Source organism: Periplaneta americana, chromosome 12 (genome assembly GCF_040183065.1).
Source record: "Periplaneta americana isolate PAMFEO1 chromosome 12, P.americana_PAMFEO1_priV1, whole genome shotgun sequence".
Taxonomy (NCBI): Eukaryota; Metazoa; Arthropoda; class Insecta; order Blattodea; family Blattidae; genus Periplaneta; species Periplaneta americana.
In genome coordinates, this window is record NC_091128.1 from 36,740,004 (window position 1) to 36,765,642 (window position 25,639).

General features: G+C 37.0%; 1 protein-coding gene across 3 annotated transcripts in view; it reads left to right on the forward strand.

Moving 5' to 3' along the window:
• The window catches only part of LOC138710288 (zinc finger protein ZFP2-like), a 29,211-nt gene extending 6,236 nt beyond the window's left edge, over nt 1–22,975 (forward strand). For 2 of the 3 annotated variants that reach the window (XM_069841050.1, XM_069841051.1), the window contains 4 exons: nt 3,448–3,545; nt 9,481–9,606; nt 17,485–17,567; nt 21,885–22,975. In XM_069841050.1, coding sequence (XP_069697151.1) covers nt 3,453–3,545; nt 9,481–9,606; nt 17,485–17,567; nt 21,885–22,767 — 1,185 coding nt within the window. In that variant the 5' untranslated portion in view covers nt 3,448–3,452 and the 3' untranslated portion in view covers nt 22,768–22,975. Of the gene's footprint in view, nt 1–3,447; nt 3,546–9,480; nt 9,607–17,484; nt 17,568–18,149; nt 21,475–21,884 lie in introns of those variants that run through there. The other variant, XM_069841052.1, reaches the window with a different exon arrangement.
• Nucleotides 22,976–25,639: the final 2,664 nt, after the last annotated feature.

A 25,639-nucleotide genomic window follows, 5' to 3' on the forward strand; every position in this document is an offset into this window, starting at 1 on the left:
GGTCTGTATTAAACGTTCTTTTCTGCATTGCGATCAATGGAATTGCCCACTGTGTGGGTGACCGAGTATCTTCCCTGTTGTACGTTGATGACTTCAGTTTATATTACTGCTCCCGATATCTTCCATCCATCGGTCGACAGTTGCAACTGGTCATCAACGTCCTATCAGAATGGGCTGTTCGCAATGGCTTTAAATTCTCCACTCTAAAAATGCAGTGTGTCTCCTTTTACAACCATCGTGGACTGCATCCACATCCAGAACTGCGTCTTAATGGAGTGGAGTAGCAATATACAGACACTGCGAGATTTTTGGGCCTTATCTTTGATTATAAATTAACGTGGGAAGCGCATATACGTGATTTGAGAGCGCGTTGCTAGAATCCTTAAATATTTTACGCGTTTTGTCAGGGATTCGCTGGGGTGCAGACCGTACAGTGCTTTTACGCCTTTACCGAGCTGTTATCCAATCAAAGCTGGATTATGGCTGTTTTATTTATGGCTCAGCAAATAAATCTAAATTATGTCTTTTAGACACTATCCATCACCATGGGATGCGACTTTCTACAGGGGTCTTCCAAACTAGTTGGACAGTGAGCCTGTATTGTGAAGCAGGAGAACCATCCCTGTATCAGCGACGTAATGTCTTGTTATGCTCATATGTGGTTAAGCTCCGCTCACAGCCTGAGCACAATTGTTACGACTCTTTCCATCATTCGTCTCTTTACGACCGATACAGTGAAAATCCACGGAGACTTCGTCCATCAGGTGTGCGATTTCGAGAATTGCTTTCTGAGCTCGACATGCATCTACCATCAGTTCGCACACTGGAGTATACCACCATTCTATGGTGGATTATGCGACGTCCCATGTTTGATGTAAGTCTGAGCCAAAGTTTCAAGAATTTTACATCAGCTTTTGTGTATAGACTTCGCTTTAATAAACTTTTGTCAAGTTTTTCAAACCATTCTTTAGTTTTTACTCACGGATCCCGGGTAAATGATTGTATTGGTTGCTCCTTTTTACAGTGAATGGATGTACTGTGAATAATTCCCATTTCTTGATGCAGCTGCTGATTTCTCAAAAACTATGGAGCATCTTTTGCTGTTCGTTCGCAGGAACTTGTTCTGAAGAACTTGTAGATGATGCATGCGAGTCTTATTTGCCGTCCCCTACTCTGAAGCTACATTAGTTAAAAGAGGTCGTACAAGCGAGGTGTAGAGCATATTGAACAATTCTATCCAATTTGTGAACGACTACTAACCAAAGGGTATTATTTTCGATTTCTGGAAGACGATAGCATAAAAATGCGAGTTATATTGGCATTCCATGTAAATTTCGTATCTAATAATATGCCCAGATATTTTACAGCTCGTTGACAAGATAGCCATGTAACTTGTTCACTTAGAAGAACCAAAGGAGCCACCGACGTGGCTCAGTCAGTTAAGGCGCTTGCCTGCTGGTCTGAAGTTGCGCTTGGGCTCGGGTTCGATCCCCGCTTGAGCAGATTACTTGATTTTTTCCGAAGTTTTCCCCCACCGTAAGGTGAATGCCAGGTAATCTATAGTGAATCCTAGGCCTCATCTCGCCAAATACCATCTCGCTATCACCAATCTCATCGACGCTAAATAACTTAGTAGTTGATTCAGCGTCGTTAAATAGCCAACTTAAAAAAAAAAAAAGGAAGAACCAAAGGAGGCGGATTATGAATAGACCTTAAAGAGAAGATTTTAGTCTCTGTCTTGGTAATGTTGCCAGTGAGAGAACCAGTTAGATAGTGCATGTAAGGATGTCTGAAATTGCAGGATTTATATTATATAGCTATGTGTGACGATCGTAAACATGGAATGTCATATGTGAAGAGATTGAAGAGAAGTGGTGACAGTATAGATCCTTGTGGTACTCCGGCTAAAATTGGACAAAGCGTTGATTTGGTGCCATCTATACATATTGAGAACTGATGCTCAGATAAAAAAGCTTTTCATGATACTTGTGAGATAGTGAGGAAAACCAGTTCTGTATAATTTTAGCATCAAACCATCATGCCAAACAGTATCAATGCTTGAGCATTATCCAGAAACAGCAGCAGTATACTGTCTTTTTTTCAAAATCTTTTATAATGCATTCACTGACTGTTTGCAATTGATGTACTGTAAAATGTTTCGGCCGAAAGCCAAACTGAAGATCTGGTATAATCTTATTGCTGAACGTAAATTTGCAGATGCGATGATGAATAACTGTCTCAAACAATTTCGATAGCGTAGGCAGTAAGCTAATTGGTCGATAACTAAATGGCAAGTGTTTAGGTTTGTTCGGCTTGTGAAAAATAATGGTTTCAGCAAGCTTCGAAATTCTAGGAAAATACCCAATTGAAAGGCCAGCATTGAAAATTATCCTCAAATATATAACAGCTTTGTGCGTAAGCTTCTTTAATACAATGTTGGAGATTTATTATTTGCAAGCCTTTGATTGAAGTAGACAGTTCTTGTGGAGTAATATAGAGAATTCTCTCTGGCACATTCGGTTTAAAAATATTTTGTATAGGCCTAAGATCTTTTTCAAATTCAGAGGTAGTCTGTTCATTTTTAATCTCGTTTGGACAGAATACATGTTCATAATCAGATGCAAGCAAATTACATTTGGATTCTGTGTCTGTGGCTATTTGAGAGTCTACACAAAGTGTTGGGATAGCTGTTGGCTCACTCAGAATACAGTACACTTTGTAGTGTGCCAAAGAGTATTATCACCTTCAGGTTCAGATAATAAGATCTGATACGACTATAGACGAAGTTGTTCAAGATTTGTCTTGAGTAGTCATATGAGATAATACATCATTTGAACTGTAACCTAATATAACCTGTCACAACCTAAAGTAACATAGCTTAATCGTAACTAACCCTAAGCAAGACTAAGGTAAAGTAACCTAACCTAATTAATATTTAACAATTAATATGTACCTAACCTAAGCTAACATAACATTACCAGGTTAGCTTAGTTTTGTTTTGGGTAATTGACGTTAATTAAGATTAGGTTAGGTTGGTTTAGAATGTGATAGGTCATGTTTGGTTACAGTCGAAAGTATGTGTTTCCTAAATTTTTTTGTATTACCTTTCGAAAAACGAGCATTAAATCGTCGTAGGTGAAAAAAGAAAAGTTCGAAGATCTTGGAGTGATTATCTCCAGAACTACCATCTTTATTATAGCATTACCAAGATAAGGCAGACTGCACATTCTTCGACAATTTTCAATATATGCAAGACACACCAAAGTCCAAAGTGACATAACCTAACCTGTCATTGATTCGTCTATGCAAGAATACCAAAAGCCAAAACTGCCTGCCCATTCTTACTAAAGATATTGCATACTTTTGTATAGGAGATAATTAGTAACAAGAAGTTAGTAAGTCATTTCCAAGAGCTGAAATTAATATTTACTTAATCACCTCTTTCAGTTGTGATGGATGTGATCAAGATGGAGCACGAGGTTGACCCGTTGGCTATACAGACAAGTGATAACACAGATGTGGAAGGGAAGAAGCCTTCATCAGAGGTAAATTGAAATTTATTACTGTGTACTACCCATGTAGATACAACTTTCATACCAACATACCATAAGTCAGAAATGTGTATACACTTCCCAAAGTAAATTCAACAAAGTTAATCATCAGAAAGAAGCCCAAGCCTAGAGTTCGTTTATAACAAGCATTCACGGGAGTTTCTTTCGAAAAGAATGTGAACATTTTTTTCAATCTTACCGGCATAAGTAATAAAATATATATATTTTTTTTTTAACTGAATTATTCATTTAATAAAATATCCACATGAACGACAGTCGAACAGACTTGGTGAAGCAGATCAAGTTTTTGTTTTGCACTTCTGTAGCAAGATCTGTCTGGTGAACATGTCATCCTGGTTTCATTAAAGCTGGACACATAGTTTACATTCCTTACACAAGCGACACTTAACATGTTTGCTTGAATTGTGTTTCCTGAAATTGATTTCTCATCACCTGCGTGATATAATGTTCCAGCTTTTATCTTCTCTGACTTCATGAGAGCACTGGTGTGGTTGTATACTTGTAAGGAGAAGCCACTCTCAATTGTGGGATTGAATCCTGTTTGGACTCAATACTTAGTTGGTTGGTCTCCGAGATTTTCCCCAACTGTTTCACTATTACGATCACTGCTGTTCTACTCATATTAGTTCTAGTTGGTTTCTTTACAATATTCAGCGTGGATTGGTGTTCATTGCTCTGGATTGACTTGTCTTAAAATTGACATCGATTATCGATTCAGTTAGTTACTGGGGTTTAAAAGGGGCGCGTCAGCTACTATGGCTATTTGCGCCCTTATCTAAAATCATTCAACAAATCAGAAACACAATACAATAATCAGAATGCTTAAAAGAACTAAAAAGCGTTGTCACGGTTAAAACGAGGTTCACAAATGCAGTTTCAACAAGGTGATGCATAAAAATCATAAAAGTGAGCAGTTCTCTTTTGGACATCAGTCGTGAGATCTTCGAAATAAAGAAATTCGTCCACTTTAAGAGAATAATTATTAAATTCAATTTCTTCTCTGAGTTTGACCTCATCGAATATTACCACTCTGTAACATTTATTTTCATATATTTCATCATTTCGGTAAATTAGGAAAAATTTGATGTACAGCTCCTGGTTGTAATTTTCAACGCATGCACGGTATTTCTGTCTTATGACTTTTTATAATAAAACAGTCTGGTTTTATAATCATGTATTCGGAAAAATGCACATCACAAATACAGTTATTTACTGAAAGCTGCCTATTTTTCTGCGGAATCGCTCTGTCCCATTTCCCAAACTCATCTTTTTCTTTTGGAGATGAAAAGAAATGTCTTGTGACACTATTTCTACTGTATTCCTATCTACAACCCGGAACAAAACAGTATGGCATTCTTGTAATTATTTTGTAAACCACCACACAATATTCTTTTGACACTGATTAATTCAGAGCACAACAAACTGAAGACATCTACATAACTCTCAACAATAAAGCATATTAACAACCCCTAGAAACTTTCATCATTAAACGCGAGAGAAATATATTTTCGAGGTATCTGACTTCAGACAACTGATAGATCCTGCCGATCGAAGCACCACTAGTTGTCAGGTGTGCCACCAACAGTGGGAAAGCATAGAAGTGCATACACTATTTCTTCTATTCGTCCTGCTTAAATGACGACTCGATGCTTGAGAGCTCCTCTCAATGGCTTCTCAAATATGTTCTAAAATCTGCTCAGGCATAGAAGGTCTACCAGAATGTTGCTCATCGGCAACATTTTCTGTCCTCTGAAATTTATCGACAAGACATAGTCGGATGTTTGCTAGTGTTGCACCAGTTTTCGATATTTACGTGTAATCTTCTGTTGCACCTTTGCTTATGTTAAAACATGCAATTGAGGGGTTTGGGGGAAAAACCAGGCAGCTCCAATTTTTTTTTTTTTTTTTAGTTATTATGCACAGAGGACATAAAAGTACGCTCTATCGTTTGGTCGAAGAACCAAGTAGTTCCAAGAATTACATTCACAGTTATAATGCATTTTGGACCTGCCTCTTCTGTACATGCTTATTGTTTGACGGTAAGTTTTTCTTCATTGTCTCGGAAAGTACTGAATTGGAACTGCCTGGTTTATGCCCCCTCAGTTGACACCGATAAGAGTCACCCGATTTTAATACTCAGCATAGTAATTGGTCTGAAACAATAAAGTAATCCCAACATTTACTAAAAAATGGATCGAGACTTAGTATCTACCCTGTATGTTCTATAGCAAAAACGACGATATTCACTGTAAGAAAACCGCTTAGCTGCTATTGAACAATGAGTGATCATCACTAGCATTGTTTGCGGTGATGATCACCATAGCGAATCTTCCAACTTATCTCACTGTTGTGATAACATCACATTTGGTGCAGCGCCTTTAAATAGATTGTTAAGATGAAAAGATTATGAGTCTCTTGATCACTGTCTGTGATGGAGTACCAAAAAATTACATCCAAATACAAATTTAGCCAGAATTTGACATTGAAAGCTCTCAAAATTGTGGTTTTACTGGATAAAGAGCTGAGGACTATTTGCATTCCAGGTTGTCTGGAGATAATTTGTATTACTGTGTTGCTATCTTGAGCTGGCAGGGAGTGAAGTCTTGATTCTACACACATCAGAATTGTGGGAGGAACAGATAAAATTTTATAGAAAATTCTTTGCATACTCAAATAAATAATGAACATAAGGTACATACACTATCTCCCAAAAAGTAATGGGCACTGTTTTTGCCCCTTTAGAAACTCGTGGTACCACCTCTTGTTGGTATAACAGTAGCCACCCTGTCAGGCATGCTGTCCACTAGTTTTTGTAGGATATCCACTGGAATGTCTCGCCATTCCCCTTGCAACATGGCACTCAGTTGGACAATGGAAGTTGGCCACATCTCCCGAGACCTCAATTACCGGTCCAATTCATCTCAAAGGTGCTCAATGGGATTGAGATCAGGACTCTGTGCAGGCCAGTCCAACCTGTGAACATTATTGTCCGCGTACCACTGCATAGTAGCCGCCAAAACATAGGGCTCAAAATTGCAACTTCATTCAGAAAACTAAAATACAAGATAGCATACAAAACAAATAACACAACACATAAATATCTAAATAATCACATCAAACATTTAAATAAATATAATTCATCTGTGGTTTACAAACTGAAATGCAATAGTTGCCCACGTTTTTACATAGGACAGACAGGAAGAACCTTTCAAACCTTTCAAACAAGATATAAAGAACAAATTAAAGCTATAACCAAACCCTACATCACATCAAATTACGCATAACATATTATGAACAATAATCATGACTACAGTAATATAGAAACAGATATGGATATTCTACACATCACACCAAAAAGTCTACAGTTAAACATCTTGGAACAATACGAAATATACAAACATACAATAACATACCCACGACATATACTTAATACACAATTACAGTTCAATTCCCACACATTATTCGATATCATGATACATAACACACAAACAACCACCCCCCACCACAGGAACAACACACCCCCATCCCTACAACTGACGAATGCAAATAGCAATATGCAAGATCAACAGAACATCAGTAGTTCGTAGGACACTGAAGATGACGCAGAACCGGCGTCGAAACAAGCCTTCTGTCTGAGGTACATAACCTTTTTTTTTTTTTTTAATTTTAACACTTTTAACATGTCGTTAAACAGTTTTAAGTTTTTTAAACAAAGTGTTAACGTGAACCAGAATCAATGAATTAACAAGTCCCTAATAGAAACAACAACCACGAAATTTCTTTTTTTTTATTTTAGGAGGTTATTTTACGACGCTTTATCAACAGCTTAGGTTATTTAGCATCTGAATGAGATGACGGTGATAGTGCCGGTGAAATGAATCTGGGGTCCAGCACGTAAAGTTACTCAGCATTTGCTCATATTGGGTTGAGGGAAAACCCCAGAAAAAACCTCAACCAGGTAACTTGCCCCAACCGGGAATCGAACCCAGGCCACCTGGTTTCACAGCCAGACTTGCTAACCATTACTCCACAGGTGTGGACCGAAATTTCTTGCCTTACAAATCGATAATGTGTTCAATTGGAAATATGACATTAAATTAATTACCCCCAAACTAAATTCAGCCCATGTTTTGCTATTAGATTTATGCAAGAGATAGTAAATATCAATACTTTAAAAACAATATACTTTGAACAGTTCCACTCGGTAAATGAGTTTCGGAATAATATTCTGAGGAAATTCTACAGATAGCAACAGTATATTCCTACTACAAAAGAGAGTAATTAGAATAATAGGAGGTGTCAGATCTAGGGAATGGTGTAGGAGCATTTGAAAAAAAAAACTACAAATAATGGCCATGGCTTGTCAGTATATTTTTTCATTAATATATTTCCTCGAATGTAATCGTGAAAACTATGTAATTAATTAAACAGTTCATAGCATAAATATTGGTCAAAAAATTACTTTCATACTCCATCAGCAAGTTTATCGCGCTGTGTGTTATATGACAGTAAACATTTTTAATAGCCTCCCTATGAATATAAAAAATCAAACTCAAAATGTAAGATTATTTAGGGCCAAATTAAAGAAGTATCTTATTTCTGACGGCTCCTATTCTGTAGGTGAATTTATGACATTCAATAATGGTGCATGAATATTTCTGTCATGTAATAAGTATCGATACTAACCCCTTATGTTATAATAATATGTTCTAAAACTTCTTTATATATTTGAACTAGACTGTGACTATAATTAAGACTTTGTAGTAACTTACTATTAAGATTTTATTGACATGTTCCATATTCTGTGAAGCTATGTACGAATCACATGGAATGTAAATACAATAAACTGAAACACTATTATCTGTGCATTTCGAACTGGCAGCTCAGGGTCAAATGATGGACTGCATTTGCCATGTGTGCTTACCCCAATCCTGGACCATTCTCCTCAACTAAAGTCAGCTGGGACAGGCAGAATACCAGTGCTTCAGTTCACAGTTTTCAGTTGAGTGACTTGTGCGTGGTTTGTACTTTTGTATGTTTGTACGTGATCTTGATCCGCCAGTTCGAAATGCACAGATAATAGTTAGCAAATTCTCTAGTGGATAGACAAATGATTAACTCACTTATATATACCCAGCGTTCATGATTTATTTGAGCATACAAAGAATTTTCTATAAAATTTCATCTGTTCCTTACACAATTTTGATGTATGCATTTAACGATCTTGTCTATTATACAAATCTGGCTTTCAGATAGTAGCTCCCTGTAAAGCAGGTTTGAATAATTTCAAGGAAAAATTGGTCCGGGGCCGGGTATCAATCCCGGGACCCTTCGCTTAGCGCGCGAACGCTCTTCCGACAGAGCTACCCCAGGAACTATACACGACAGTCACAATTTTTCATTCGTTACTGGAGGTACATTAACAGAAAGCCACAATTAAAGTCACACAAGGTATTTGTGTGCACTCATAGTTGAGTTCTGGCGTCTTGTCAGCTCATATGAGTTGTGTGGATACAAAGGAAAAATTGTGACGGTGTCGTGTATAGTTCCTGGGGTAGCTCAGTCGGAAGAGCGTTCGCGCGCTAAGCGAAGGGTCCTGGGATCAATACCCGGCCCCGGAACAATTTTTCCTTGAAATTATTCAAATTATTCGATCTTGCCTATTATTTTTTCTCGAAGTTTGCTGTTGAATATTTGTGCACACTATAGGTGTATTTTCTTGCTCTTAAAAGAAAAATATTTATTCTTGGTGACAGCCATGCAAATGCATTCATATGCGTATGCAAGCAGCATACCTCAGTTGTTCTCTGCAACCCTCCATCCTACTGTCCTCTTGTAGCCCTGGTGTAAGTTATGGCTAAAAATTCGAAGTACTCCTAGAAACACAAGTTACTCATCTGTTCTCCAGGAATTGCAATTATTTAATCTGCACTCAACTTGGATAAAGGTGGAATGTGAGGACCACAGCTGTGACGTCACATCAGAGATAAAATTGGAGGAAACTCCGCTGCCAAATATGAAGCATGAAACTGAGGTGAGTATTCTGCTTCTACTTATTCTTTGACTTTCTAACTTGTATTGTGCTCCTCAGACACCATCTGTGTACAACTGTCCAACAGTATTGTTTGCATATAGAGAGAGAGCCATCAGCATTTTCAGTGTACCATTACTCTATTCATAATACATATTTTTTTGTTGTAATAATACACCTGAGGTATGAACTTTGATTTGGCTCTTTATTTTGAAATAATCTTTTTGCAATAATAATAATTTTTTTAAACGTACAGAAAATGGTGTTGTAATTAAGGGTAAGTTTTTGGAATATATAGTTTATTGCTTTCACATGTTAAATACTAGGTTACGGTATCTTGTTGACTAGTTTCACCTTGTTGTGAGGTATCTTCAGAATTGGGTGCTCCTGGTCTTCACACCTTCTGTTTGCTTTTCCTGTAGTGTAATGTGGAGTAAGTTTTCTTTAAATTTACAGTTTGTCTGCATTTTGCCATTACAGCAGTGTCTCGTGACATTGAAGTGAGCCACTTGAATATTTTCAATGAATTGTTTCTTTCCTCAGATATAGGCCTGTCCTAAATAAATGTAGTGTTTGGTTTTAATCTTTAAATTTCAGAGAATTTGCTTCCTATACTTTTTCATTTGGATGGAATATATTGGTTAGCCTATATGTGCAAATACTACGATATTTCTTGATTCATCCGTCAACCAACCAACTGTTGTGTAATTGTGATGCTTAATATTTTATAAATAATTTTCGTAGAGATGATGTGATGTGTTGAAGTTCATTGCATTTAGAGTAAAGTCAGCTGGTTTTTGCAGGAACAGGTTTCATATTTTTTAAGAATGTGCTCATACAGTGCATCCCACTTGCTATTTTACCCAACTATTATTTAACCAGCAGTTTGGTGATAACTTTGACAAGAAAAGATATCGAAACGAAACATGAACTACATAAGACTCATTTCGCGAGGGAGATAGGGAATTGGATGTGTGACGTCATGCTATTGCCAAAGGGACATGTTAAATGATGAGTGATTGTTTTGTGACAGCAAGACAGTGGGATGAGTGTGTCGACAGGAATGGCTGGTGTTGGGAGGTGTGATTTGTGAACAGGACAGTTGGAAAATATACTGGTATACTGTACAGGAGATGTGTTTACTGTACGCACATCTTGGAAAACGGAATTGCTAAAGACGTGTCAACAGATATTTGTAAGAAGGTTTGAAAGCAGCATGCATTTTGGCATTGGCGAGGAAATTGAAAGCCACAGGGACCTTGTTCAATGCACAGAGGGGTGGGTGTCCCAGAATGTGGAAGAACAGCTGTCTCTGACATGATTGGCACAACAATCGTGTCTGTCCAAGAGCAACGAAATTGGCGAAACTGCGTGCATGTCGCATCGAAGCAAAATGAGTGGCACATTGTCAGTGGTTTCAGACCTTTGTTCCAGAAGGAACATCTGGAAATATTCGACATCACTTACTTCACGGACGAGGCATGGTTTCACCTGTCTGGATACATCAATTCACAAAATTCACGCCTTTGAGCAAGTGAATATCCTCATGCCATGCATGAAGATCGTTGTTTGGTGTGCATTATCAATCCAATGTTCTTCGACGCAACTGTCACAGCTGCTGCGTACATGACAAGCTTTGAGACATTTACAAACCAATTGGACGACGTGGAACTTACCACTGAATGTTTTCAACAGTGGCGCAACATGCCATGTTTCTCACAACAATATGGCCAAAATTTAGTCCTTTTTCGGTGACTATATCATTTCGAAGGGAATGGCAACACAATTACTCAATCTGTTGTCAGTGTTGTCACTGTATTACTTCTTATAGGACTATATGATGTAATAATTTGAACTTTTTGTTCTCATGGAATATATTTTCTAAGGTTAATAAATGTACCACAAAACAACAATACCTCTGCATTTAATTGTTTCTGCTTATCCATAAACAAACATGAATAGAATGGTTTAAAAATCGGTGCTGTTTCAGTGGCAAATGCTATACATTAGTTTTTTAGATTTTTGATATCATTCAGAGGCAGAAAAAGCCGTTAACTGTGTGAGTGATAGGAAATTTTTTTCTACATTGGACTGTAATGACTTTTCCTTGTATAATGAATAAGTCAGCAAATATTTAAATATATAAATTTTAACACTGAAATTGCTGTTCTCATGTTCTAATTTAACACTTCTTATATATACCAGGTGTACCTAAAATGCTGCAACAAACTTTGGGCCGTGGTTCCATAGAGAATAAGAATGAAAAGATTTCACAACCAAATCATTTCAGAGCTAGAGTCCCATCTGTAATATGTAGAATTCCCCAGGTGTTCGAAATGCGATCCTCCCATCTGAATTCAGGCCTGGGCACAATGATGCACGAGATTCAACATTCTGGGCATTAAGGAAATGGTTGCTCGTGCTTAAAAAATACACTGTTGCTAGGTGTCCACATGATCCACTGTGATCCCATAAACTAAAAATATCAAATTTTTCCACAAGGAAGTCTAAAGGATTGAGATCTGGTGAGTGAAGGGGCCACATAATTGGCCCACCACGTCTTATCCATTCCCCAGGAAATACATTATGAAGATGACGACAAAGATTTTTTAGGAAATGTACTCGTGCTTACTTATGCATAAACTATGTATTGGTATATCTTGAAGTTTGAGAATATATTGATAAGGAAGTTATTTTGTTTGGCAAAACATAAGGTCCGATTAATCAGTACCTGAGGATTCCTGCCCATATATTAAGGGAAAATCTTCACTGATGCATTGTCTGAACTGTTACTTGTGGATTTTTATCTGCCTACATGTATAATTTTTTTCAGCTAATAACCTCGTCTCTGGTAACTGCTGCTTCATCAGTGAATAAAATGGTTTCGATTTGGAACATACAGTGTGCGAAGCAACTCGGCCAAGGTACTCAATTGGTATAAGACCGTGAACCCATTGAATAGAATTTCTGTTCACACAGACATCCTTATATCTGCTGCAACTCTTCTTGAATCCTCTTCTACATGGTTTAGCAAATGTTCCATTTCGAATGATATACTTGAGAACCTTTGTCTTACAATATCGTCTGCCAATCCATACATATAAACCATGTCCACCATTTTTGAATTTGTATAATTCATCGTATGAAACAAGAACACAACAGAGTCTGTGAAAGGATGAAGTGCTATTGACGGTGTGCTGTAGGGACAGCAGAGCAGTCGCTGTGTACATGCACTGCTGTGCATTTATGGTGGATGAATGTAAAGAAGATATTCCTACTTATGTCTGCATTACTCTAACTCCCTACTGCCACCTTCTCGAACTACCATTAGTGGTAGTAAGTGTATGTTACATGTATCACATATGGCATTCCTCTGGTAAATGCTACTTCATCGCTGAATGAAATGGTTTCAAGGAAGCATAAAAAATCGTGTGGGTTCGAAGGAATTCCCCACTCCCATTAATGGTGATTCAGTCTAAACGATGAGAAGTCATTTCATACAGGTCGGGGTAGTGAGTTAAGAGTGGGAGAGACATAGGTAGGAATGTCTAATTTACATTCATACACCATTAATGCAAAGCAGAGCAACTGCCACTGTCCTGTGGTCCGAATACTTGTGCTTGCAAACACTTCATGCTTTTACTCAGTCAGTTCTGTTGTTGCTACGGTCAATTACACAAATTCAGAAATGGTGAACATGGTTTATATGTATGGACTGGCAGACGGTATTAATAGAGCAAAGATTTTTCACTGCCTGATTGAAAATGGAATATTTACACCAACCTCCACCTATCAAGGTCAGTGAGGGCTCCTGATTTGGAGGACAGCATATTACACCACCTGGAGACAAACACGAGAAGAGTTGGAGCGACCACAGGCATTTCTAAGCATGTCATGGATGACTGAATAAACAGAAACTCCTTTCAAAGACCGGAAGTTTAGGCATTATAAATCTTTAAAATAGACAGGCAAAAAGGCATTATAAACAACTGAAATAGGCAAAAAAAATGCAACTAAAACAACTATACTATTAGATTTATATATTTAATTATTTACCTGATTAATCAATCCGCATATTTATGTTGACATTGTGGTGATTGCTTCGTTGCAATTTTTAAGTTTAAAAATGTTTCTGTGTACACTTGACAGCAAAGTTTTATGAAATTGTATTGGCTTATTGATTACACATTACAGCCAAATGGTTTTTTTTTTTCCATACGAAAAAATGACCTCTCAACATTCACAGAAGTTATGGCGGCAAATCGGAAGCACAGCAAGATAGAAGGGTCCATTTCAACTTCAATAGAAGTGTCCTCCTATAGACTTTTTATTTTTTTTTTTAAGTTTGTCCAAATCATTATTTTGAGAAAACACTCCTTACACTTTTCCCTTACCAATGAACCCTTTCCCCTGGAACACTGTCTAATCATTTTACTGCATCTTCTATAAGCTTCACTGACTTCTACAGAGACTGTTCTCTTTCTTGAAGTCGAGTGACCACTGCTGGTAGGAAACCCAACTTCGCTGCAGTGAAAGTTACATCATCTTTCACCTCTATAGATTCTAGAAGTTTTTTAGCTGCTATGATCGATGATACTTCATGCTCCAAAGCGTTGACCTCCTTACTTACACTCGTGTAATTTGAAGTGTAGTAAATTACTTCTGAAATCCATGTTCCCTGTAGGCTTGGGAGGCAGAACTACCCTGGAGCAATGTCTTTAAATGTCTGAATTCGTGACAGGGATTTCAGAAAGATTTTCTTAATACTGGAAACCAATTTATCGACATCTCTAAACAAGCATTGTACCTCTTCTGACACCCTGTGGAATCCATGGGCTATGCAGGTCACATATAGCATATTTGTAAATAACACTTTTAAAGTTTCTCCAGCCTTTTTCATATATGGCGCGGCATCAGTAATGAACAGTAATACATTGTCGTGGTTATTTTCTTTGGGCCACATTAATTTCAATGAATTGGTCAATAACTGTGAGATAGTTGCACTATTAACCTTTTCCAGACATTCTGTTGTAAGCAGGAATAGTTTCACATGTTCTATAGAAGGATCTAATGGACAACAATGACATTCGCAATACAGCAAGTTGTAGGTGTAGGAACAGGTGACTCATTGATTGAGATTCAGATCTTCTTATTTTTAATTTTGTCTTGAAAAAAATAATAACTTTCATTAAGGAATCGTAAAATTCATTTAAGTAAGATTTTCGTAAAGTTGACCCACTAAGCACAGATTCGTTGGCATACTTCTCCAAAACTGTCCTAATATAGAGTTTTTTAATTTCCATAAAGGGATTACAGCATTCACAAAAACTTTACTTAAGTCGAATGCAAATTGTGATTTTCGACTTGATGCTGCAATTACCGTAGGTAGTGGAGAAATCTTCTTTTTCTTAGTAGCCTTTCAAAGTGCATTTATGTGTTTGGCGTTTGCATTGTGTTGAAGTATGAAATATTTCTTTTCAATGTTTACAGCCTGCTCAGTATTTTACATAGAAGAATTTTGCCATCAGTTCAAAACACGTCGGATCCAAAATGTATTAACGTAAGTTTGCAATTTACTGCGTAAAGGCATACTGAATTTAGGCATTTTACTAGTAGCTACTTTATGCAACAACAACTGAAAGAAAGATATATAAAATAAGAAGTTAATATCAGTCTTTGCCGTTGTATTTGTAACTGTCGCACTCATTGTTGGTTTCAAAGAAAGTATTGTAACTTTTATACAACAATGTGACTTTCATTTCTAACTTCAACCGCACACCCGTCAATGACAATACACGTGTATTATTGAGAAGAACAACAATATACTCTTAATTTCAACTAATGTTCACAAAGCACTATGTGCAGAACAAAACTGTCAGTTCACAGTTCGTTCGCCTTGGCTAGTTCTTCTAACTCACTCACTCACTCAAGTTCACTGTACGTCGAACTCAAGCCTTCCAGATACAGTTTACTGCACTTCGAACCCAACACTTCCGGATACGCCGCACTCGCCTGGATACTGCCACAGTTACGGACTCACTCAAGTTCACTACACCTCGAACTCAGATCCTCTGCATACGTCTCCACTGTCCAAGACTAACTAGCTCTCTCGCAGCTGACTAGCTAATTAACTTGGTCGGCACTCACGGTGTTATTTATTTACCACCATCATCTAGAATGTTCTGCGTCACAAAGCCTCTGGTCCTCCACAACAAACCACATCTAGGCGCTTCCTTACTTCTGCTCTCTCTCCGCTCCGTGCCAGGACTGCAGTTTCCCTTCCCCTCGTCCCGTACTGCGCTTAAGCCCGAATTTCGCTTCCTCGCACCTCCCTCTCGCTCCGTGCAGCACTGGATGCGCACGCACACTCCTGAGGCCACCAGGATTTTCCAGAACACTCGAGACCGGTGTCACAGTATGAACTTATCAGAAGACAAATATAAGCAATAATTTAAACTTTTAATTTTATAGTTCTACAATGCAAAACTCATTGTCACTTTTAAAGTTAAAATGAACTGACAGCAAAGCTTCAATATATATATAGTGTTTATTACAGTTACAGAAATAAATTAAATGTACATGCAGACAGTTTTAATTTAAACAATAAATAAATATCGGTAATTATAGTCCCGTCGCTCTAATTTCCGGCAGCCAATCGCGTTGCAGGTCGCCTACATTTAAACGTGTTCGTCTTGTCATTCGCTGATTCATTTCTTAAGGCTCGATAAATACTTAATATAATCGCCCGCCATTTTAGCTCTTTTTTTGGCATTCGCAGAAAACACACGAAGACGTTATTTGCCGCTCAATTATTTGCTGAATTACATTGCGTTTGATTTAGTATCATAGGAGCTACGACATGATAATGTTTAACGATGCGGCAAATAGATTCCTCGTATGGTAGCTCGGCAATGTGAGAACAAAAATGGCGAACGATACTACCTACCTAGACTTCATAGAGCCTTTACTTTCTAAGACGTAAGCAAAGGGGCGGAGTCACGCCGGAAATAACAGCGTCGGGACTATAATTTGATACAGTAAAAGACAAATATGGCATTTATATTAAAAAAAGGCAGAAAAAGGCAAATTAATACTTCCATTAGGCCATATCGACCCCAAAGATGTAATTCGTACAGATTCACTTTTAAATTTAACACAGAGTAACATATTTAAAAAGGCATTCTGCCATAATTCTGGTCATTAGACCTAGTCCTTACCATATGCAATGGGTTCATGGTCTTACAGTGAACTTTACCTCCTGGACGAGTTGAATTCTTTGAATGCCTTTGCTCACTGTGTGTTCCAAATCCAGGATTCCTTGAAACTATTTTATTCACAAAGAAGAGGCATTTATAGGGACGAGGTTTTTTTTTTTTTTTTTTTTCAAAATAACGATGTATATGTAAACGAAAATCCACAGACACGGTATCAAAGATTCATTGGACCTTATGTTTTCCCAAACAAATTATCAGCACAGTCATTTTTTTTATCCAGGAAGATTCACAGTAGGGTTCATGCAGACAGAACAGTGGTAAATTTCCTACGGAAGTTTGTCGCCATCTTTGTAATGCATTTCCTGGACACTGGATAGATCGTGATGGGCCTATTATATGGCCTTTCGCTCTCCAGATCTTAATCCTTTAGACTTCGTCTTGTGGGACATTTGAAATGTTTGGTTTATGGGACCCTGTGGATGATGCGGACATTTGCAACAGCTTATGAACAAACAATCCCCGAACGTCTGGGATGTTGCTTAGTGTATGGCAGTCCACGCATTTACATGATATTCTACATGGAGTGAACGCCATTTATAATTAGATCTCCATCATGAAATAAACTGATGTGTTGGATACTGAGTTGTTGGTGTATCATGTCTTTCAGGGAGATTCGTATGAGTTGGACGGAGTGAAGCACGAGCTGAAGCAGGAAGTCACTGCAGAGGAGGATCAAGTATTTACGGAAAGGTGAGACTTCACTGCTAGATATCAATTTGTCGTCTTATGACATATATATATGAAAATGATTTTTGTTGAAATGAATTGATGGGGACAGAAATGACAACAGGCGGGTTACTGAGACTGTTAGTAGTACAGTAACTGCATCACTGTGTTAGGTACTAGCCAGCATCATTTCGCATTAAGTTGTTTAAGAACATTCTTCTTATTTACGTGTTCTTTTGACTCGTTTCTTGGCTGGCTTGCAAATCGTTTCTGATCCGTCCTCACAAATCCCATTTCTTTCTTTTCATTCTCATGCTTGCTCATCTGGAATATTCTACAACTCGGAATTCTCAAGTGGGCTTACCTTAATGATAAGAACGTTTTGCTAACTTCCGTATATTTTTTTGCTCCGTTGTTATCAAGTCATATTAATTTGTTTCATATGCAAGCTTTATTCATGTTAAATAAACTTTGTTAGTCTCATAACCTTTACAGACATTGAATATGTGAAGTGTGTACTGCCTTGACTGTTGAGATATCTTATCATTTGAATTACTCTTTTATTCAAAGACAAATAACTGGCCTCAGAACGGACATTTCTTTCAGACGATGACTGGATTGGAAACAGACTTTGAGAATGGGAAGCTAGAATATTAAAACCGTATTTGGAAAGGAACCGGAATTAGTACAAGAAATGAAGAGCCACAAAGTTGAAATATTGGGATTAAGCGAGGTTAAAAAGAAAGGGAGTGGAACCAAAATTATTTAAGGAGGATACACATTAAGGTACTCGGGTGTGAGCTTTGATAAAAGAGCAAAGGAAGGATTTGGAATAATAACAAACGAACAATGTGAACAGAAAGTTAGTGGATGGATAGCAGTTAATTCCGGAATAATTGTACTAAGATTGGAATTGGAAACATCTATATCATTTATACAAATATATGCACGCACAGGAGATTCAAACATACTAGAAAAAAGAAGAATTCTACGTGGAGCTACTGAGAACAATTGATAAAGAAGAAATAAATAGAAGAAGTATAATAATATCAGTAGACTATAATGCAAGAACAGGAAAAGACCAAGGAATAGCAAAGAGGTGAAAGAACATTAAACGAAAACGGGAAAAGGCTGATCGAATTCTGTATGCATATTCAATTACTAATTGAAAATTCCTTTGATCAACACAAGGAAGCACAAAATAACTTTTGAAGCAGAGGAAAGAAATGCTAAAAGCCTTATCGACTATATTGTATACTCAAGATCCATCAGAAGAAACATAATGGATGTAAAAGTAATTATAAGGGCAGAATTAACAACCGATCACAGACTAGTGGTGGTAGATACGAGATTCCAAGAGCCAAGGAATAGTAGAACCAAGAAAATCAAGTAATTAAAATAAAAGAACTGGAAAAACATTAAAAAAGAGACGAATATAAAAAACTAATTACATTAAAACTACAAGAAGAACAATTCGGAGAGGAAGAGCAAAATACAAATCATCTATGGAATGTATTTAAAAAAGTAACATTAAATAGTGCTAAAGCTATATGCGGAGAAACAATAATAAACACAAAGAGGGAGAGAATTGCTTGGTGGAATGAAAAAATAAAAGAGAAAGTATTAAATGAAAAGAAGGTGCGGAAAAAATATATAGGAAGTAAAAGAGAAGAAAATAGTTATTTATAAATAAAAGAAATGAAGCAAAATCTGCAATAAGAGGAGCAAAAACTAAAGCATGGGAAGAATTTAGTAATGATATTGAAGAGAAGGCAAAAGATAAAAACAATAAGCAGGCCTGGAAAACAATTAAGTCTATTAGGGAAAAATATGGTAAGGGAATAAGATCAATAAAAAAGGAAACTAGACAATAACTGAGAAGAAACAAATAGTTGATGTTTGGAAACAATTCTACGAAAGGAAATTCGGAGACACGGAAAGTGAGGATGATAACACATAAAATAGAAGAACATAGATAGGAACAGAGGTACAAGATAAAGAAATAGAAGGAGAAATTGAACAAATAGGAATCGAAATAGCAAATACTCAGGATAAGAACAGGAAGAGCTGCGGGAATAGACGTGATAGTACCAGAACTCATCAAATATGGTGGCGAAGGACTGGTTAAGGCAATCACCAAAATATGCCAAAAAGCTTTGATAGATAAGACTATACTGGAGGAGTGGAGAAAGAATATCATTATACCCATCTATAAAAAAAAGGAGATAGCTTGAACTGCGATAACTATAGAGCAATTAGTCTCCCACCGGTAGTGTATAAAATATGCACCAGGATCTTATAGAGAAGGCTTAGATTAGTACTTGAAAATGATTTGAAAGAAGAGCAAGCTTCGTTTAGACCAGAAAGACAAACACAGGACCATATATTCACAATAAGAAGTGTAATAGAAAAGAACAAGGATATCTACTTTGCTTTTATAGACTTAAAAGCAGCATTTGATTTGGTACCAAGAAAATATATATATGGGAAAGACTAAAAGCAAAGGAGTACTACAAAGAGTTATTAAGGCTATTGAAAGAACATATGAAGAGATGGTTGGATTAGTACGAATGGATGGGATAATGTCAGAAGAATTTAAAATGCGAAAAAGAGTGAAACAAGGGGATAGCCTTATCCCACTCCTGTTCATCATATTTATGGATGAAATACATAAGATATGTAAACGGAGAATGGTACAAACTAAAGTTGGGAATTGGAGACTGACCATTTTATCTCCAAGCACTACTGTAGGCAGATGACATTGTATTAATAGCAGACACACAACAAAGACTACAAAACATGATAACTGAATGGAATGAAGAATTATTAAGAAAAGGGATGCTGATTTTATATTAATAAGAGTAAGCCCATGTGGATATCTAAAGAAAATAAACATAATGAAGAATTAAATATTATATGCAACGATCAGGTACTGGAAAGAGTAGATAGTTATAAATATTTAGGTACTATTATCAGCAGTGATGGCAGAACAGAATAAGAGATACCACCTAAATAGAATTAGAAATGCAACAACAGCCTATTACCAAATAAGCAACACAATAGTTGGAAAAAAAAAAAAAAAAAAAAGAGATCAATATTAAGACCAAAATGCAAAGATATACTCTAAGTCAATAATAAAACCAATGCTACAATATGGAACAGAAAGTGTACCGTTAACTGAGAAATACAAAAACAAGATAACTGCTATAAAAATGAAGCATCTCCAGAGAATGATAGGAAAAACTAGAAGGGATCGAATAAGAAACGAAAAAGTAAGAGAAGAGGTAAAACTAAAGAAATCCGTAATAGAGAATATAGAAGAATAGCAACTGAAGTAATTCGGACATGTGCACAGAAAGGCAGAGGAAAAGAAAGTTAAACAGGTAATGGAGATCCGAGTGGAAGGAAGTATAGGAAGAGATAGACCAAGATTTAAGTGGGAAAATACTATAGAGAAAATAGTACAACAACGTGGAAAGACAATGGCAGATATTAATAAAACTGCTTGAGAATAAGTGAGATGTATCAGACAACTCAGTGAGTGGTAAAGGATCGTGTGAGTGATTAGTCTGAATTTCATATTAATAAATATTTTGCCCTCCTGGATATAACTCACTCCTGACTCTGAGTTGTTATTTACATTTTATCATCTAGACATACTATGCAAGTTATTAATGTTTAGACTAGAACTCCTTGCAGAGGGAAGTCTTCGTCACATTCGGTTTGTAAATATACTTTTGTTTCGATCATAAAGGAGGAAAGTGTGCAATTTCAGATATCGTTTGTTACTATTTTGAAACAACACCGCGTATTATTCACCAAATCAGATACCGGAAGTGAGAAGTGGGAAGTGTGTTTCTGTCATTGAAGACTTGAAGACACATGCATAGGAATTTGCAACATGGTCTTCACTGAGGCAAAAAAAAAAAAAAAAAAAAAAAAAAAAAAAAAAAAAAAAAAAACTTATTAATGTGTAACAATACAATGTGATGATGAACTTACCTATATGTGTATGCTGTATATTATTAGTATTTCCTTTCTAATGACTCATTAGAGTGATACAACCTGTTTGCTAATTCTACTCTATCTTTCTCCACTTCGTCCTATAGTAATGGAACGTCATAATCTTCATTGTGCGATATAACGCAGCATGATATGATTAAAGGCACTTTCCGTTGCAACTCTTCTTTTTTTTTTCGTAGAATTGGAAATCGTTGCTCTCTTGGCCAAAACATCTCTCTATAATCGCACGTTCTTTCGTTACTGGTATACATTTATTGTAGGCTCTTTACTGTAGAGTGATGAGCTGTTAAAATGACTCATTGTATATTTTTACTTTAGTCTTCCAGATATTCATGGCAGCACTGTACTATCAGAGTGGGAAGATAATGCGCTAGAAGATCACGTGACTGTAAATTTAGGTCTCAAGAACTCTGTTTCCCTGACAAAACCTGTGCAGACATGTGAGAAGCGATTCAAATGTGACCTGTGTGAAAAGTTGTTCTTATATTCGGCAAGTTTGAAAAGGCATGTACTGATGCACACGAGCAATAAGACTTACAAATGCGACATCTGTGGAAAATGTTTCTTAGAGCAGTGTCGTTTGAATAGACATACGCGTTTACACACGGGCGAGAAGCCATTCAGATGCAATTTTTGTGGAAAGTGCTTCTCGGAGTCTAGTGCTTTAAAAAGGCATGAACGGCAACACACAGGCGAAAAGCCGTTCATATGCGGTGTTTGTGGAAAGTGTTTCTCCCATTCTGGTCACTTGAAAAGTCATAAACGTATGCACACTGGGGAGAAACCGTTCAAGTGCAATGTGTGTGGAAAGTGTTTTTCTCAACCTAGTTCCTTACGACCCCACGAACTCAAACATACTGGCGAGAAACCATTCAAATGTGATGCGTGTGGGAAATGTTGTTCTCAGTTGTCACATTTAATAAGACATCAGCGCCTCCATACTGGCGAAAAACCGTTCAAGTGCGATGTGTGTGGCATGTGTTTTTCACAGGCTGGCACTCTTAAAAATCATGAACGCCGACATACAGGTGAGAAGCCATTCAAGTGTGATGTTTGTGGTAAATGTTTCTCACAGGCTGGGACGCTGAAGATTCATGAACGTCATCACACTGGTGAGAAACCATTTACGTGCGATGTCTGTGGAACGCGTTTTTCAAATAGTGGTAATTTGAAAAGACACGTTATTAGGCACAAAAAGTAGATTGCATGTAATGTAATATTTTTTAAATGTTCCTTTGATTCGGAATGTCCAACTACATGCGCGCTACAAACAGACGAGAAGCCATTGAATTGCTACGTTTCTACAAATTGTCCCTTACTATAGGGAATTTCCTATTGACTATAGTGTCCATTCACTGATGTATTAGCTATGGGGTGATCGTGGAGTGCAGCATATTTTTGGAGAGGCCTTCATAGTACGTGATCTATGTATTTGAAAATTTTACGTCAATGCACACTGGCAAGAAAAAACAGAAATACTAAATGTGTGGAAAATGATTCCCAGAGACGGGGGGAATTCATTGAACATAACAGGCAGTGTATTAAACGCGTGAACAAATAAAAACTAAACTGTATCTAGTTGCTACAATCATCATGTCTCAATATGGAACATAGGTGGGCCACAGTGAGACAACCGTTACATAATTGATTTGCATTTTTTATAAATAACTTTGGGAGTTTCAGTAATTTAAACTATGCAAACTGAAGAGTAAGAATAAGGTAACATTGCAGCCTATAAACTGTTTCCTCTACTAAGAAAAATTAATCAGCATAATACGATATTCTTTTGTGTCACTCTGACCTACTTTCCACTAGATATATTTGTTTTTTGGATTCCGTACCTCAGCTGCAGCTTCTAAACGGCTTGTAGTCTATGTGTAGATTTACAAGCACTTTCAAATTGAAAGAAACCTAAAAATAAGTTGCAGAAACACCCAATTGGATCGATAAAGTATTTGTTTACACGAGCGAGAAACCATACAAATGCCATTTCTTGGAAACCCGTTTCTCGAAGACTGAACATGTAAAAGTGCATGTATGGAAGAATATTGATGAGAAATCATTCAGATGCGCTTATTATGAAACATAATTCTTGTTATAAACGTTTGTCCGCCGCACATTGGTTAGGATGTTCGTTGATTACTTTTTTTCCAAATGACAATGTCTTAAAAATATGCATACCAGCAAACAGGCGAGATTCGATCCTGTTGGGTGTTTCTGCAACTTATTTTTGGGTTACTCTCAATTTGATACTGCTTGTAAATCTACACACGGACTAGAAGCCGTTTAGAAGTAGCAGCTGAAGTATTAAATCAAAAAACAAATATATGTAGTGGAAAGTGGGCCAGAGTGTCACAAAAGAATATCGTCTTGTGCTGATTCATTTTTCTAAGTACAGGAAACTCTTCATACACTGTAATGTTACCTTTTCTTACTTTTCAGTTTGCATAGTTTAAATTACTGAAACTCCCAAAGTTATTTATAAAAAATGCAAATCATATTATATAATGGCTGTCTCCTTGGCCCACCTATGTTCCACAGTGAGACATGATGATCCACAATGAATGTGTACCTCGTTTTACCGTGACAACGCTTTTTAGTTTCTTTAGCACTCGGATTGCTATATTATTTATGTCTTTGTTTTATGAAGAATTTTAGATAAGGGCGCAAATACCCATAGTAGCTGACGCGCCCTTTTTAAACACTACTACTACTCCACAATGAAGAGAAGCAGAAGGTAGTAAAAACCTGTTTATTTTAAAACAAACATTGAAATTATGAATGGATACATGAAAAACAACACACAACATTAAGTTTTTCATAGTTTACACAAAATTTGAGATCTGCTTTCTGTCTTTTCGTTTTGCATGTGTATAGTCCGGGTCAGCTTACTTCATATCCCAAGGATAAAACCTAACTCATTTTCCCCCATTACTACATATGCTAGTGTATTATTGTGATTTTCTAGTTTGCAGGTTGAATTTTCTTTTGCCAACTTCGTTTCGAAAGTTGGTGGTGAAAAATACTACGAATGGTAGTGATTTTGTAACCGTTATGTTGGCAGTTGAGACACGTTGTCGGTACTGGAGTTCCATGGAATTAAAATTGTACTAGATTTCTGAGCTGGTTACTGGAAGCTACTGGAGTAAAAAGGGTAAATGTATCCCCGTAACATGCCATGAAGGCACTTGGGGGGCATGGAAGTAGAGCCCCATGTTTTCCATGACCTCGGCACTAGAATGAGGTGGTGTGGTCGGCACCACGCTCTGACCACCTTTTACCCCCGGGAAAGACCCGGTACTCAATGAACCTCAGGACCATTCTGAAAGTTTGGCAACAAGAAAAAATCCTGTCACCACCTGGGATCGAACTCCGGACCTTCCAGTCCGTAGCCAGCTGCTCTACCAACTGAGCTACCCGGCCCCAATTTGAACATATTAATAATTGATATCAGAATTAATATTAATACATAATAGTTATTTTATGTGTTGTGGTTACAATTCAAGCCTATAGTCAAGTAACAGTAAATAAATATAACATATTTGGGTGTTATAATGCAGGTGGGTAATCGATTGAAATAATATTTCACATTTTAATTAATTTCTTTCGAGTTTAGATTTTTGTTACAATGATGTCAGAGAGAGGAGAAAGGATGGCAGCGACTCCACCAAGAAAGCAAAATGCAAATGAAACTGACAAAGTAGTCCGTAATTACGTAACATTAGCATTCAAGTTCCTAATATTGTCGTGTATTGGGAATTAATGAACGTCCACATCAATGGTTGCGAAATAACATAAATACGTTCCCCATTCAATTGAATACATCGTTTCGAACAGACAAAAAAACACCAAGCCTAATTACGTGAAATCCAATGACAGTCGTTCCGGGTGCAAGACATTTCCTATTAATTCCAGAAAACTCAGGAATTTTCGGTCACATTGGGTTCCAAGAGTAATCAGCAATTAACAGTTAGTAAGACTATAAATTGATTAATTACAACCAGGCTTTGCTACCAAATGAAATGCCTTCCCCTCTCGGGTTTCTACGTATTGGCACATGTGTACTTTATCAA